At 44.9% G+C, this 13808-nt stretch overlaps 1 protein-coding gene across 1 annotated transcript in view; it reads left to right on the top strand.

The window, feature by feature from the left end:
• Positions 1 to 13808, top strand: part of YY1 (YY1 transcription factor) — a 46236-nt gene that overhangs the window by 23951 nt on the left and 8477 nt on the right. Inside the window, exon 2 of the mRNA XM_032180556.2 lies at positions 1272 to 1434. Coding sequence (XP_032036447.1) covers positions 1272 to 1434 — 163 coding nt within the window. The remainder of the gene's footprint in view (positions 1 to 1271; positions 1435 to 13808) is intronic.

Genomic DNA, 13808 nt, shown 5'->3' with positions numbered 1-13808 from the left:
ACTTCTGGGCTTAAGTGATCCTCCTGTCTTGACCTCCCAGAGTGCTGGGATTACGGGCATGAGCCACTGCACTTGGCCTGTTTTTTGTAACCTGTTGGATTTGAGATGGCAGTAAGACATACAAGTAGAGATGTCATACATTTCTTTGAACATATGCTTATTTATTTTTATTTTTTGTTTTGTTTTTTTGTGACACTCTCACTCTGTCACCCAGGCTGGAGGGCACTGACATGATCTCAGCTCACTGCAACCTCTGCCTCCTGGTTCAAGCAATTCTCCTGCCTCAGCCTCCTGAGTAGCTGGTATTACACGCATGCACCACCATGCCTGGCTAGTTTTTGTATTTTTAAGTAGAGATGGAGTTTTGCCATGTTGGCCAGGCTGGTCTCAAACTCCTGATTGCAAGCAGTCCACCCACCTCGGCCTTCCAAAGTGCTGGGATTATAGGCATGAACCACTGGTGCTGGGCCGAACATACATTTGTTGAGGGCCAGGTATGTGCAGATTTTGAACAAGGCTCTGTAAATGCATGGGATCAAAACTGACCAACCTCCATGTCCTTATGCAGCTTACAGTCTAGTGGGAGGATGACAAAAATCACACAGCTATAATTACAAATTGTAGTCAATGGAAATTGCATGAATAAACGCCTTGAGGTTAGGGTAGGTGGGCCATGATACAATTGGGGAGCTAAAGGGCCACAATAGAGGAGTGAAGAGGGAGGAGGCTGGAGAGGTAGCAAGAGACTAGCTAAGAGGTGAAGGCTATGAAATCAGATTTGAATAAGCACCACTGAATTGGTAGTTGCCAGGAAATGTGTGTGGTGTGAGTAAAAAGCTGAAATCTAGGCTGGGTATGGTGGCTCATGCCTGTAATACCAGGACTGTAGGAGGTCAAGGCAGGAGGGATCGCTTGAGTGCATGTGTTCCAGACCAGCCTGGGTAACATTGTGAGACCCTGTCTCTACAATAAATAGAAATAATTAGCTGGGTGTGGTGGCACCTGCCTGTAGTCCCAGCTACTCAGGAGGCTGAGGTGGGGGGATTGCTTGAGCCCAGGAGTTTGAGGCTGAATGAGCCGTGATTGTGACTGGGCCACTGCACTCCAGCCTGGGTGACAGTGAGACCGGTTCTCCAAAAAAAAGAGAGAAAACAAATTGAGCTGGTGGCTGTAAATCACCCCATTTAAGAAGTTACTGGTGAAAGCAGTTTTTGTAGTTTTTAAAATCTATTTACTCAGCTAAAGATAATCAATCTCATGATGTGTTTCAGATGAAAAAAAAGATATTGACCATGAGACAGTGGTTGAAGAACAGATCATTGGCGAGAACTCACCTCCTGATTATTCAGAATATATGACAGGAAAGAAACTTCCTCCTGGAGGAATACCTGGCATTGACCTCTCAGATCCCAAACAACTGGCAGAATTTGCTAGGTAAGTTATAAGAACTTTCCTTTCTTTTAATTACAGAAAGTGCTTGAGTCTTGCCAGCTATGTTTTCCTGTGCCTAAGTCAAAATGGTGGTTTGTATTCTTTCTCTAGGGAAATTCCTGAAAACAAAAGCAGTCAGTTTTATATGTTTGTTTGTTTTTTGTTTCTTTTTTTCTGAGATGGAGCCTCGCTCTGTTGCCCAGGTTGGAGTCCAGTGGTGCGATCTCGGCTCACTGCAGCCTCTGCCTTCCGGGTTCAAGCAATTCTAACAGTCGGTTTTATTTTTAGTAGTAACTATGCTATCAACGTGAGTGGCAGCATTTTAGATCCTTGCAGTAAGATGAAGCAAATACCCTTTATTTATAGGCATTGCATGTGAGTAAATAAAATTGCACGTAATTTATTTTGGAATGGATATCTTCCACACTGCCTTATGGCTTCTTGGTACACATTTTATTTTTTATTTTTTTGAGACAAGAGTCTTGCTTGTTGCCCAGGCTGGAGTAGAGTGGTGCAATCTTAGCTCACTGCAACCTCCACCTCCCTGGTTCAAGCGATTCTCCTGTCTCAGCCTCCCAAGTAGCTGGGATTATGAGCGTGTGCCACCACGCCCAGCCAATTTTTGTGTGTTTAGTAGAGACAGGGTTTCATCCTGTTGGCCAGTCTGGTCTCGAACTCCTGGCCTCAAGTGATCCGCCTGCCTCGGCCTCCCAAAGTGCTAGGATACAGGTGTGAGCCACTGTGCCCAGCCTGTGGTACACATTTTAAATTTGGGTGTGTTGTATTGGTCTATGCTGCTGGAGACCTGGGTCTGTACTTGATTCATCCAGCTGACCACTGGGAAGGATTTCATAAATTCGTGTTTGTCTTGTCATCAGTTAAGCTCCTGGTATGTTAATTTAAGCTGGCATGACAGGAGGAGATCAAGTATTTATGGCTTGGACATGGCGAGCAGTGGAGAAGCTCTGAACCCATTGGTTGGGTGTGTTTGTTTTGCCTAAAGTGGGCTGGGTTCTTGTAGAAACCTACTTTTTGTGTTACTTTCTAGTACTGTTTGGCAGTTTGTACAAAGAGCTGAAAATACCCACAAAGATGTAAACTTTTAAGTTAAATGAACTAATAAACTCTGGAGCAGAAAGCCTAATGCCTTTCCATACCTGAGGTTGGTTGGAACCTGGAATAGCTCAGGAAATTTTGGCAAGGGCAGCATCAAGAAGAAAGAAATCCTTTTGATCTTGCACATTCTGAGAACAGAGTGGGTTGCTTTTTTTTTTTTTTCTTTTGAGAGCAGAGTGGTAGAGGTGGAGACCGTTCAGTGTCCTGGCTTCCCTCTTGGCCCTGCCGAAAACAAGGTGGGCAATTCCTGCCACCTGGAGCTCGTTTCCCCACTTGTCAAATGGGCGTTAAGAATTCCATTGTGGTTTGATACATGGAGGTTCTCACCTTGTTGCCCAGGCTGGAGTGCAGTAGCATGATGATAGCTCACTGCAGCCTCAAGCAGTCCTCCTGCCACACCTCCCGAGCAGCTGGAACTACAGGTGTGTGCCACCATGCCTGGCTAATTTATTTTATTTTATTTTATTTTATTTTTTGTAGAGATGGGGTCTCACTATGTTGCCCAGGCTGGCCTCAAGCTCCTGGCCTCAAGTGATCCTCCTGCCTCAGTCTCTCAAATTGTTGGGATTACAGGTATGAGCCACTGCACGTGGCCCAAGAGTTTTTGTTTGTTAGTTTTGTTTTTTGAGATGGATTTTCACTCATCTCCCAGGCTGGAGTGCAGTGGTATGACCTCAGCTCACTGCAACCTCCACCTCCTGGGTTCAAGCGATTCTCCTACCTCAGCCTCCCAAGTAGCTGGGATTACAGGTGCATGCCACCATGCCTGGCTAATTTTTGTGTTTTTAGTAGAGACAGAGTTTCACCATGTTGGCCAGGCTGGTCTCGAACTCCTGACCTCAAGTGATCCACCACCTTGGCTTCCCAAAATGATGACAGACATGAGCCACTGCACCCAGCTGGCCCTAGAGTTTTGATAGAGATGGAGGGTTTCCTGGGAATTAGGGCGCTTCCAGAGAAATGACGAGTTGAGGTAAACCGGAACCAGATCATTAAGGTCGATGAATCCTGGGCCAAGCTGTGCAGACATTTCTCATATGCAGTGGGCAGCTACTGCAGACTTTGAGCTGGGGAGAAGGGGCTGTGAGTAGAGCTTTAACTTGGGAGAAGTCCTTTGCAACTGTCTGTGCAGGCTAGATTCATACAGGCACAGGAAATGGGAGAGGTCAGTTGAACAAGAGTTAATGAAGGCCTGAGTTAGAATTGTGGCAGTGAGATAACAAAGGAATAAATGTGATAGAAATTACAAGAGACCAGCTGGGCTCTGCGGCTCAAGCCTGTAACCTCAACACTTTGGGAAGCGGAGGTGGGATCGCTTGAGGCCAGGAGTTTGAGACCAGCCTGGGCAAAATGATGAGACTCCATCTCTAAAAGCTCAGTTTGGTGATGTGCAGCTAGCTTCTTGGGAGGCTGAGTGGGAGAATTGTTTGAACATAGGAGGTCAAGGCTGCAGTGAGCTCATGCCATTGCACTCCAGCTTGGGTACAGAGCAAAGTTGTCTCTAAAAAAGAAAGAAACTGAACCAGGCGTGGTGGCTCACGCCTGTAATCCCAGCACTTTGGGAGGCTGAGGTGGGTGGATCGCCTGAGGTCAGGAGTTCGAGACCAGCCTGGCCAACATAGTGAAACCCCGTCTCTACTGAAAATACAAAAACTTAGCAGGGCTTGATGGCAGGCACCTGTAATCCCAGCTACTAGGGAGGCTGAGGCAGGAGAATTGCTTGAACCCAGGAGGCGGAGGTTGCAGTGAGCCGAGATCACGCCATCACACTCCAACCTGGGCAACAAGAGGGAAACTCCTTCCCCGCCCCCCCACCCTCAAAAAAAAGAGAGAAAGAAAAAAACTACAAAAGATAATGGAAAAAAGATTTAGAAACAGATTGACTATGTGCTCAGTGGGGGGCAGGGGGAGGAGTAAGAGCATGCTTACCATTTTGATGCTTTTAGCCACTGCTCATTAGATGACTCCAGCCTCAACTTACTTCCTAAAAACCGCCTCAAGTTCAACATGGATGTTTTATTATTAACAGCATCTCAAACCAAATACTGACTACTGTGAGCCCCAAACCAGAACACCGAAGCTTTTTTTTTTTTTTTTTTTTTGAGATGGAGTCTCACTCTGTCGCCCAGCCTGGAGTGCAGTGGCACGACCTCGGCTCACTGCAACCTCTTCCACCTGGGTTCAAGTGATCTCATGCCTCAGCCTCCCAAGTAGCTGGAATTACAGGCGCCTGCCACTGCACCCGGCTAATTTTTGTATTTTTCGTAGAGACAGGGTTTCACCATCTTGGCCAGGCTGGTCTTGAACTCCTAACCTCGTGATCCACCTGCCTCGGCCTCCCAAAGGGCTGGGATTACAGGTGTGAGCCACCGTGCCTGGCCTTTTGAAACTTTAAATTACAATTGTGATTCTCCCCTGTCCACATGGCTGGGGAGGCCTCAGAATCATGGCAGGAGGCAAAAGTCATTTCTTACATGGTGGCGGCAAGAGAAAAATGAGGTAGAAGCAAAAGTGGAAACCCCTGATAAACCCATCTCAGATTTCATGAGACTTACTATCATGAGAATAGCATGGGAAAGACTGGTCCCCATGATTCAGTTACCTCCCCCCGGGTCCCACCTACAACATGTGGGAATCCTGGGAGATAGAATTCAAGTTGAGATTTGGGTGAGGACACAGCGAAACCATGTCAGAGGGTAAGAGGTCCCGGTGGCAGAGTAAAAGCATCATTCAGACAAATAGAAGGAGACTCAGGAGGTACGAGAGAGGGGAATAAAACCTCTTTAGATTATACATTGTGAAGGAGTTGCCGTGGAGGGGCAGAGGGCTGAAGGAAAGGTTTTGAAGAGAGAGGGAATCTGTGGGTGGTGAGCAGTTAAAGCCATTAGGTGTTGGTGACCCTTGGCACTGCTCACCCTCCTTGGAGCATTGGAACAGCTGATCTAAAAGTTTGTCCCCAGTCTTCTGAACAGAAAATCCAGGGACACATGTTACTGTTGGGAAGGTAACATGGCTACCTTAGACCATACTCCTTAAGAAGGGGACCACCCACAGAGACTGGCACCCGGGTACCAGATAGCCATCCAAAACACCAAGGCTGAAGAACCTAAAAGTTTCAGTGAGATAGGCCGTCAAGTGGAAAGAATGATAGACCTGAATGAGACTTTTCTTCGGTAGCAGAGGATAATTAGAGACAATAAAACAATGCTTTGAGAGGAGAAATTACTGTAAACATAGAGTTATTGATCCAGCAAAGCTATCAAGTCAGATACAAGGGCAAGAGATGACAATTTTAGAGACCCAAGGATTTATGTTGCATGCACCCTTTCTGAGGAGGTAACTTGAAGATATAATACAGCGAAATGAGGATGAACATCAGAAGGAAGATTTCCTAGTGCACAACAACCAAGAGGACAGCTGTGCAGCAGGCTGGAAAATGTATTCCATTTAGAATAGAAAGTTGGCTGGCTGTAAGAATTTAAGGAAAAGTCGGTTTCATTCAGTAGTGGGTAGAGTGAGTAAGAAGTTTGGTGGTATGGAAAAGGGTCTTCTGAGAAAGAAAGAGAAAAGGCAATCGGAAACTCCATGAAAAGGGGTGAGGGAGTAGGGCAAAGAAAGCCATAGCCTGAAAAATGGGGCCTAATTTTGACAGTATTGAAAGAGAGAGCTTCTTTGACCTGACTCTGGGAAGATTCTCTCTTTGCAGCTCCTGTGTTGTACTTGTAGAGCATTAAGTGTGATCCTAGCACACTGTTTAGCCCTACAGTAAATAATATTTGCATAATCACAATATGAATGTAAATAGCATTTCTTTTATTAGCCTGTTAAAAGATTTCATTTGTGGAAAAGAATGAAATCTTGCTCGCCTTGACAGTGTAAAAAGTAAAGTTACAGAGTTTGGGCCCTGTGAGGTGGGTCAAGGGTTGGGCTCCCTCTCATCCACATTCTACATAGTAGCTTTTTTTTTTTTTTTTGAAATGGAGTCTTGCTCTGTCGCCAGGCTGGAGTGCAGTGGTATGATCTCAGCTCACTGCAGCCTCCGCCTCCCAGGTTCAAGCAATTCTCCTGCCTCAGCCTCCTGACTAGCTGGGATTACAGGTGTCCGCCACCACGCCCAGCTAATTTTTGTATTTTTAGTAGAGACAGGGTTTCACTATGTTGGCCAGACTGGTCTCCAACTCCTGAGCTCAGGTGATCTGCCCACCTCGGCCTTCCAAAGTGCTGGGATTACAGGCGTGAGCCACTGCACTCGGCCTCTAACATAGTAGCTCTTGAAGCTCATGTTCATCTAAACAAATATCTGTAATTGGACAGTGGTGTTGGTGAGAACTATTTGCACCTAGGTGCCCTGTTTTGTTAGATCTTCACATTTTGAGGATGTGTGTAACAGTCGAGTGGGATTTTCTGGAGGCTCAGGAATTGATGCCCGGGACTCTGAGAGCAGAAGATAGAGGCACCAAGAGTTTTAAACTCTTGGAGGCCAGACCACATCTTCGCTAATTACGGCCCATAGAACCTGTCCTGCTGGCCTCCAGTCTTCGCCCTCAGCACTCACAAAGTGGCATTAGAGCCGCAGCTGTTGGCTTAAGTTAGATTGTAAGCTGCTTTTCTGTCTCTCTGCACTGGGGTGATGGGGTGCTGGACTGGACTTGAAACTGTCCAAAGAGTATTTCAGGCTCATGCTGCACTCAACCTAGACTGCCTAGTAAATCAGTTACATACGCACATGGGCAAAATATAAGCCATAATGACTTTAATTGGAAAATCTGACATTGGGAAGGTGGACAGTCTATGGATGACTTTTTTTCCCGAAATGTCTGTTCAGTAAACATTTCGAAAAGTGGTCAGTGAGTGGGGTCCAGTGAGTTCTGTTTCCTGTAAAGTGACCACCTTTGTATGTGTTTCACTAAATAAAGTTAGACCTTTGAAAACCTTTGGTCTAGAAAGATTAAAATAGAATGGTTAGGCCAATCCCAAATTGGTATTTTTGTTGTTGTTCACTACTTACCCTGAGACTTTCACAATATTAATGTATAGATGAAATGTGATAATGGAGATGAAAATACCTCAAAACCCTTCAGTATCATCACATGAATATTAATATTTAAGAGATAATTCATTGAACAAACTTTATTTGTCTAAGGCAATATTATCTTTTCACAAAGAAGGGAGGTGAATCATGCTTGCAAATGACAGCCGTATGACGCAGGAACTTCTGTCCCAACAGCACAGATCAGAGGATGGTTCTGGTCTGGAAGTCAGCTAACCTTGTTTTTTATGGAAGAGGCTTATTTTCATTAAAGAGTCACTTGTCCAAAAATGTTTCATCTCCCTTTCTGGGATATTTGCAGATCTGTTGGTTAGAACTTCGGTTTACACAATGCTCTGCTGATATTGTGCCAGAAGTTTGGGTTCTGAAGTCCACAATCTTTACAATGTTCTTCCCACGTGTGCCAGAATGAGCTATTATAAATCGGGCAGTCATGTCATTGGGAGTGTATTCTCCCTCTCTGCTTGACAGGAAACCTGAGTCGTTGGGTGCCTGACTCCTCCATATAACATGTACTGCGTTGAGGGGTGTGTTCCTCCTATATCCATGCTTTCTCCAGTTTCTCAGTCCTTTATCGAAGGGTGGTTAAGAATGAACTCATTTTTAGCTAGACCCATTTCACACATAGCCAATGGTAATAAGAGCTATCATTTCCCAAGTGCTTAACACACAGGTCTTAAGTAGGTAGCATTATACCTTTTTACAGAATAAGAAACCGAGGCCGAGAAGTTACAGTTTGCTCAAGGTCATGCAGCTCGTAGAAGTCAGCTCCAAGTCACACATCCCATACTGCCTCATTCATAATGTCTATGCTGTTGTCATCATTGTCTCCGGGTTCAAAAGGACTCTCTGGGTTCAAAAGTGTCAGTTGGTGAATGGAAGACTTAAATCTTAGTTACTTCTGAATAGTTGAGGAGGGTGAGAAGATGTTCTCAGTGGTATATGATTTTTACTCTTTACTCACAAAATGAAACAACTAAGTATATTTTTGGAAAATGACTTTTTTCATTGTTAGCATTCAAATAAAATGTAAAAAGTACCAACGTATACTGCTGCATTTGCCACTCTGTGTGAAGGAGGATGATTTGCCAAGGAGCTTAAGAGTGGCTGCATTTAAATCTTCCACTTACTCCTTAAGTCCAAGGGTATATTTGTCCAAATGCATTTTAAACTCTCATTCTAAAATTAAATATATTTCTAAATACTAGCACACATTTTGAAAATGACATTTTAAGAAAAAATAATACCACTTATAATAACAAACCAACAGTTGGGTAAATGGTACCTGAGACTGTTCTCTTTACTTTGGGGGCATATTTGAAAATTTCCATGATAAAATATCTTTTAAAACATTAGGTGGCCGGGCGCGGTAGCTCATGCCTGTAATCCCAGCACTTTGGGAGGCTGAGGCGGGTGGATCACGAGGTCAGGAGATCAAGATCATCCTGGCTAGCACGGTGAAACCCCGTCTCTACTAAAAATACAAAAAAAAATTAGCCTGGTGTGGTGGCAGGTGCCTGTAGTCCCAGCTACTCAGGAGGCTGAGGCAGGAGAATGGCCTGAACCCAGGAGGCGGAGCTTGCAGTGAGCCAAGATTGCTCCACTGCACTCCAGCCTGGGCGACAGAGCAAGACTCTGTCTCAAAAAAAAAAAAAAAATTAAGTTACTAGGAATAACTCTAGGAAAATTATGGGAGGCTGGGTGCCGTGGCTCACGCCTGTAATCCTAGCACTTTGGGAGGCCAAGGTGGGTGGATCACCTGAGGTCAAGAGTTCCAGACCAGCCTGACCAACATGGTGAAACCCCATCCCTACTAAAAATACAAAAAAAAAAATAGCCAGGAGTGGTGGCACGCACCTGTAATCCCAGCTACTCGGGAGGCTGAGGCAGGAGAATCGCTTGAACCCAGGAGGCGGAGGTTGCAGTGAGCCAAGATCGCACCACTTCACTCCAGCCCAGGCAAAAGAGTGAAACTCCATCTCAAAAAAAAAAAAAAAAAAAAAAAGAAAGAAAAGAAAATGTATGAGAGAGGACCTTACTAAGCCATGTTTACTAAGATTTAATTTGCAGATGGTAAAGTCTACCCCCTTTTAGGTATGTATGTACTATTCTGTGAATTTGGACAGTCAGTCATGTAGCCATCTTCACACTCAACACAGAATGTTTTCCAAGGAGTCCTAAGCAGGTGGATTGCTTGAGCTCAGGAGTTGAGACTAGCCTGGGCAACATGGTGAAACCACATCTCTACAAAAACAAAACAATGTTTCAGTAGAATTTTCAAAGAATAAGTATTCACTCTTAATTGGGAAGACTAAAACTTAAAAAAGAAAGTAAAAATAGGCTGGGCGCGGTGGCTCACACCTGTAATCCCAGCACTTTGGGAGGCTGAGGTGGGCGGATCACGAGGTCAGGAGATCGAGACCATCCTGGCCAACATGGTGAGAAACCCCGTCTCTACTAAAAATACAAAAAATTAGCCAGGTGTGGTGGGTGCCTGTAGTCCCAGCTACTCGGGAGGCTGAGGCAGGAGAATGGCATGAACCCGGGAGGCAGGGCTTGCAGTGAGCTGAGATTGCACCACTGCACTCCAGCCTGGGCAACAGAGCGAGACTCCGCCTCAAAAAATAATTAATTAACTTAATTTAATTAAAAATAAAAAAATAATATTTGTGTGGAATAGAAACCTTTCATATCAGTCACTGTTGTTTTCCAAACTGATGTAACCTCAAGGTGGCGCAGTGGCACCAAACTTCTGTCCTACCTGATTTTGTGAACTCAGACCAAAACTCCAGGATTTATTTGTATTTAAGATAAGAAAGGCTAGTTCAGAGTCCTGTTTACAACAGGCACTTAAAAAAACTTGCTAACTGGTGTTACAGGTTGAGCATCCTTTATCCAAAATGCTTAGGAACAGTAGCACTTTGGAATTTGGGGTTTTGCATATGCATAATGAGTTATCTTAAGACTAGGACTCAGGTTTAAACACGAAATTTGAAATTCATTTATGTTTCATTACACCTTATACACATAGCCTGAAGGCAATTCTATACTTTTTTTTTTTTTGAAACAGGGTCTTGTTCTGTCACCGAAGTTGGATCGCAGCCTCAAATGCCTGGGCTGAAAGGATTCTATCTCCGCAGCCTCCCAAGTAGCTGGGACTGTAGGCATGCGCCACCATGCCTGGCTTTTAATTTTTTTAGAGACGGGGTGTTGCTTTGTTGCCCAAGCTGTTATACAATATTTTAAATAATTTTGTACACGAAACAAAGTTTTCACTGTGACCCTGTCACATGAGTGCGTCATGTTAGCACTCAGATAGTTTCAGATTTTGGATGTTTAGGGATTCTCAATCTATAATCCATTTACGAGAAAGGACAAATATCTACAGGGCTGGGAAGGGGGAGGACACTGAATTGAAAATGTTCTTGTGGGCGGGCGGATCACGAGGTCAGTAGATCAAGACCATCCTGGCTAACACGGTGAAACCCCATCTCGGGGTGGGGGGCCTGTAGTCAGTATAGGGGTGAGGCAGAGAATGGGTGAACCTGGAGGGGTTGCAGTGACCCGGGAAAAAAGGAAATGTTCTCGTAGAATTTAAAATAGCAAATATGTACAGTCTCGAACCAACTCCATGGAGATAAGTGATAGTTACCAGATCTGTTGTTCCTCATATACTCCTCCAGGGCATGGAAAGTTTAACCAGTGATTTCATGTGTTCAGTTTACAGATCAGGTCATCCTTTTCCCAGATTATAAGTGAAGAAGGACATTGTTAGGGCCTTCACAAACTGAAAAGATCACACAATTAATTTTTTTTTTTAAGGAGTATTTTTTTGTAACAAAAGAGTGGTGGTAAATTAGCTCTTGCTTTTAAGGATTCACTTAGGTGGGCTTTTTTTTTTTTTTTTTTTTTTTGAGACGGAGTCTTTCTCTGTCCCCCAGGCTGGAGTGCAGTGGCGCGATCTCGGCTCACCGCAACCTCCACCTCCTGGGTTCACGCCATTCTCCTGCCTCAGCCTCCCGAGTAGCTGGGAATACAGGCGCCCGCCAACACGCCCGGCTAATTTTTTGTGTTTTTAGTAGAGACGGGGTTTCACCGTGTTAGCCAGGATGGTCTCGATCTCCTGACCTCGTGATCCGCCCGCCTCAGCCTCCCAAAGTGCTGGGATTACAGGCTTGAGCCACCGCGCCCAGCTTTGTTTTTCGACTTTGACTTTTTAAAAAATTTCAGTAGCTTTTGGTGTATAAGTGGTTTTTGGTTACATGGATGAATTCTATATTGATGAATTCTGAGATCTGAGTGCACACTGGATCCCGTATGTAGTCTTTTATCCCACACCATTCTTTCCCTACTAAGTCCCCAAAGTCCATCATATCACTCTGCATGTCTTTGTATCCTCATAGCTTAGTTCCCACTTATAAGTGAGAACATACCGCGTTTGATTTTCCATTCCTGAGTTACTTCACTCAGAATAGTGGCCCCCAGCTAGTTTTTTGTTGGTTTGGTTTGTTTGTTTGTTTGATTGTTTTGTTTTGTTTTGAGACAGCATTTCCTTCTTGCCGCCCAGGCTGGAGTGCAATGGCACAATCCCGGCTCACTGCAACCTCCGCCTCCCTGGCTCAAGCAATTCTCCTGCCTCAGCCTTCTGAGTAGCTGGGGTTACAGGCATCTGCCACCACACCCGACTAATTTTTGTATTTTTAGTAGAGATGGGGTTTCACCATGTTGGCCAGCCTAGTGTCAAACTCCTGGCCTCAAGTGATCCATCTGCCTCGGCCTCCCAAAGTGCTGGCATTACAGGTGTGAGCCACTACGCCCAGCTGTAGTTTTTTAAATTATTATTTTATTTATTTTTTTTAAATCCAAGACAGAGTCTTGTTCTGTCACCTAGGCTGGAATGCAGTGGCACAGTCGTGGCTTACTGCAGCCTTGACCTTCTGGGCTCAAGCGATCTTCCTGCCTTCAGCCTCCCAAGTGGTTGGGACTATCGACACACACCACCATGCCTGGCTGATTTGGGGGGTTTTTTTGTGGGTTTGTTTTTGTTTCTCCCTCCTATTCTCTTCTGTTTTTGAGACGGAGTCTTGCTCTGTCGCCCAGGCTGGAGTGCAGTGGCGCAATCTCGGCTCACTGCAAGCTCTGCCTCCCGGGTTCACGCCATTCTCCTGCCTCAGCCTCTCCGAGTAGCTGGGACTACAGGCGCCCGCCACCACGCCCGGCTAATTTTTTTGTATTTTTTAGTAGAGACGGGGTTTCACTGTGGTCTCGATCTCCTGACCTCGTGATCCGCCCGCCTCGGCCTCCCAAAGTGCTGGGATTACAAGCGTGAGCCACCACGCCCGGCCTGTGGGTTTGTTTTTGATAGAGACAGGGTTTTGTCCATGTTGCCCAGGCTTAATTTTTTTATTTTTTGTAGAGACAGAGTCTCACTGTGTTTCCCAGGCTGGTCTTGAACTCCTGGGCTCAAGCAGTCCTCCCAGTTTGGCCTCCCAAAGTACTGGGATTACAGGCGTGAGCCACCATACCCGGCTGATTTAGTTATTTATTAAATATGAACCATCATGGAGGGGTGTGAGGTGGGTAAAACTAAGGACAAAAAGAAAATCTGTTTCCGAGATTTAAATTTATTTTCTAGTTTTTTTAGGAACGCTTAATTTCTTACCCCCCTACCACACACAGATCTATAGGGAATATTTGGAGAGAAAGTTTTGACAAAAGTCCAAAGCTTGATTCAGTGGAGAAGCAGGTAGGTAAGTTACCAAACCAGGAGGCTCTCTGGATAGTAATTTCACATGGGGCTCTGCCAGACGGTTACCACATTACCAGGACTCTTGGTACAAATGAGAACTTCCAAGCCCCCATCCAGAAGCAGGGTAACAGTATGAGAGTATGTGGTGTTCCCATCTGTCCGCCAGGCCCTAAGAGCTCTTTCCCCAAAGTAACTGGTGCTCATGGTTTGTCGTGTGTCCTTCCAGAGATATTTAATATCTATAAATCTTGATTTAAAAGGACTCTTCTGTACCCTTTAAAATGATATATTTTAAAGATCATTTGTGTCAGTACTAATTGGACCCATTTCACATATAGAGATGGATATTTTAGGACACTCCTGTGTTCACCGCTCCTTTTTCATAAGGCACCTTCATCATCGCAGCAGCTGCTTTTGGATATCTTCCCTTGCCTCTCACGAGGAGATTCGTCTGATTGTCTG

Source organism: Hylobates moloch, unplaced genomic scaffold (genome assembly GCF_009828535.3).
Source record: "Hylobates moloch isolate HMO894 unplaced genomic scaffold, HMol_V3 SCAFFOLD_16, whole genome shotgun sequence".
Lineage (NCBI taxonomy): Eukaryota > Metazoa > Chordata > Mammalia > Primates > Hylobatidae > Hylobates > Hylobates moloch.
This window is presented reverse-complemented; position numbering and strand designations above follow the sequence as displayed.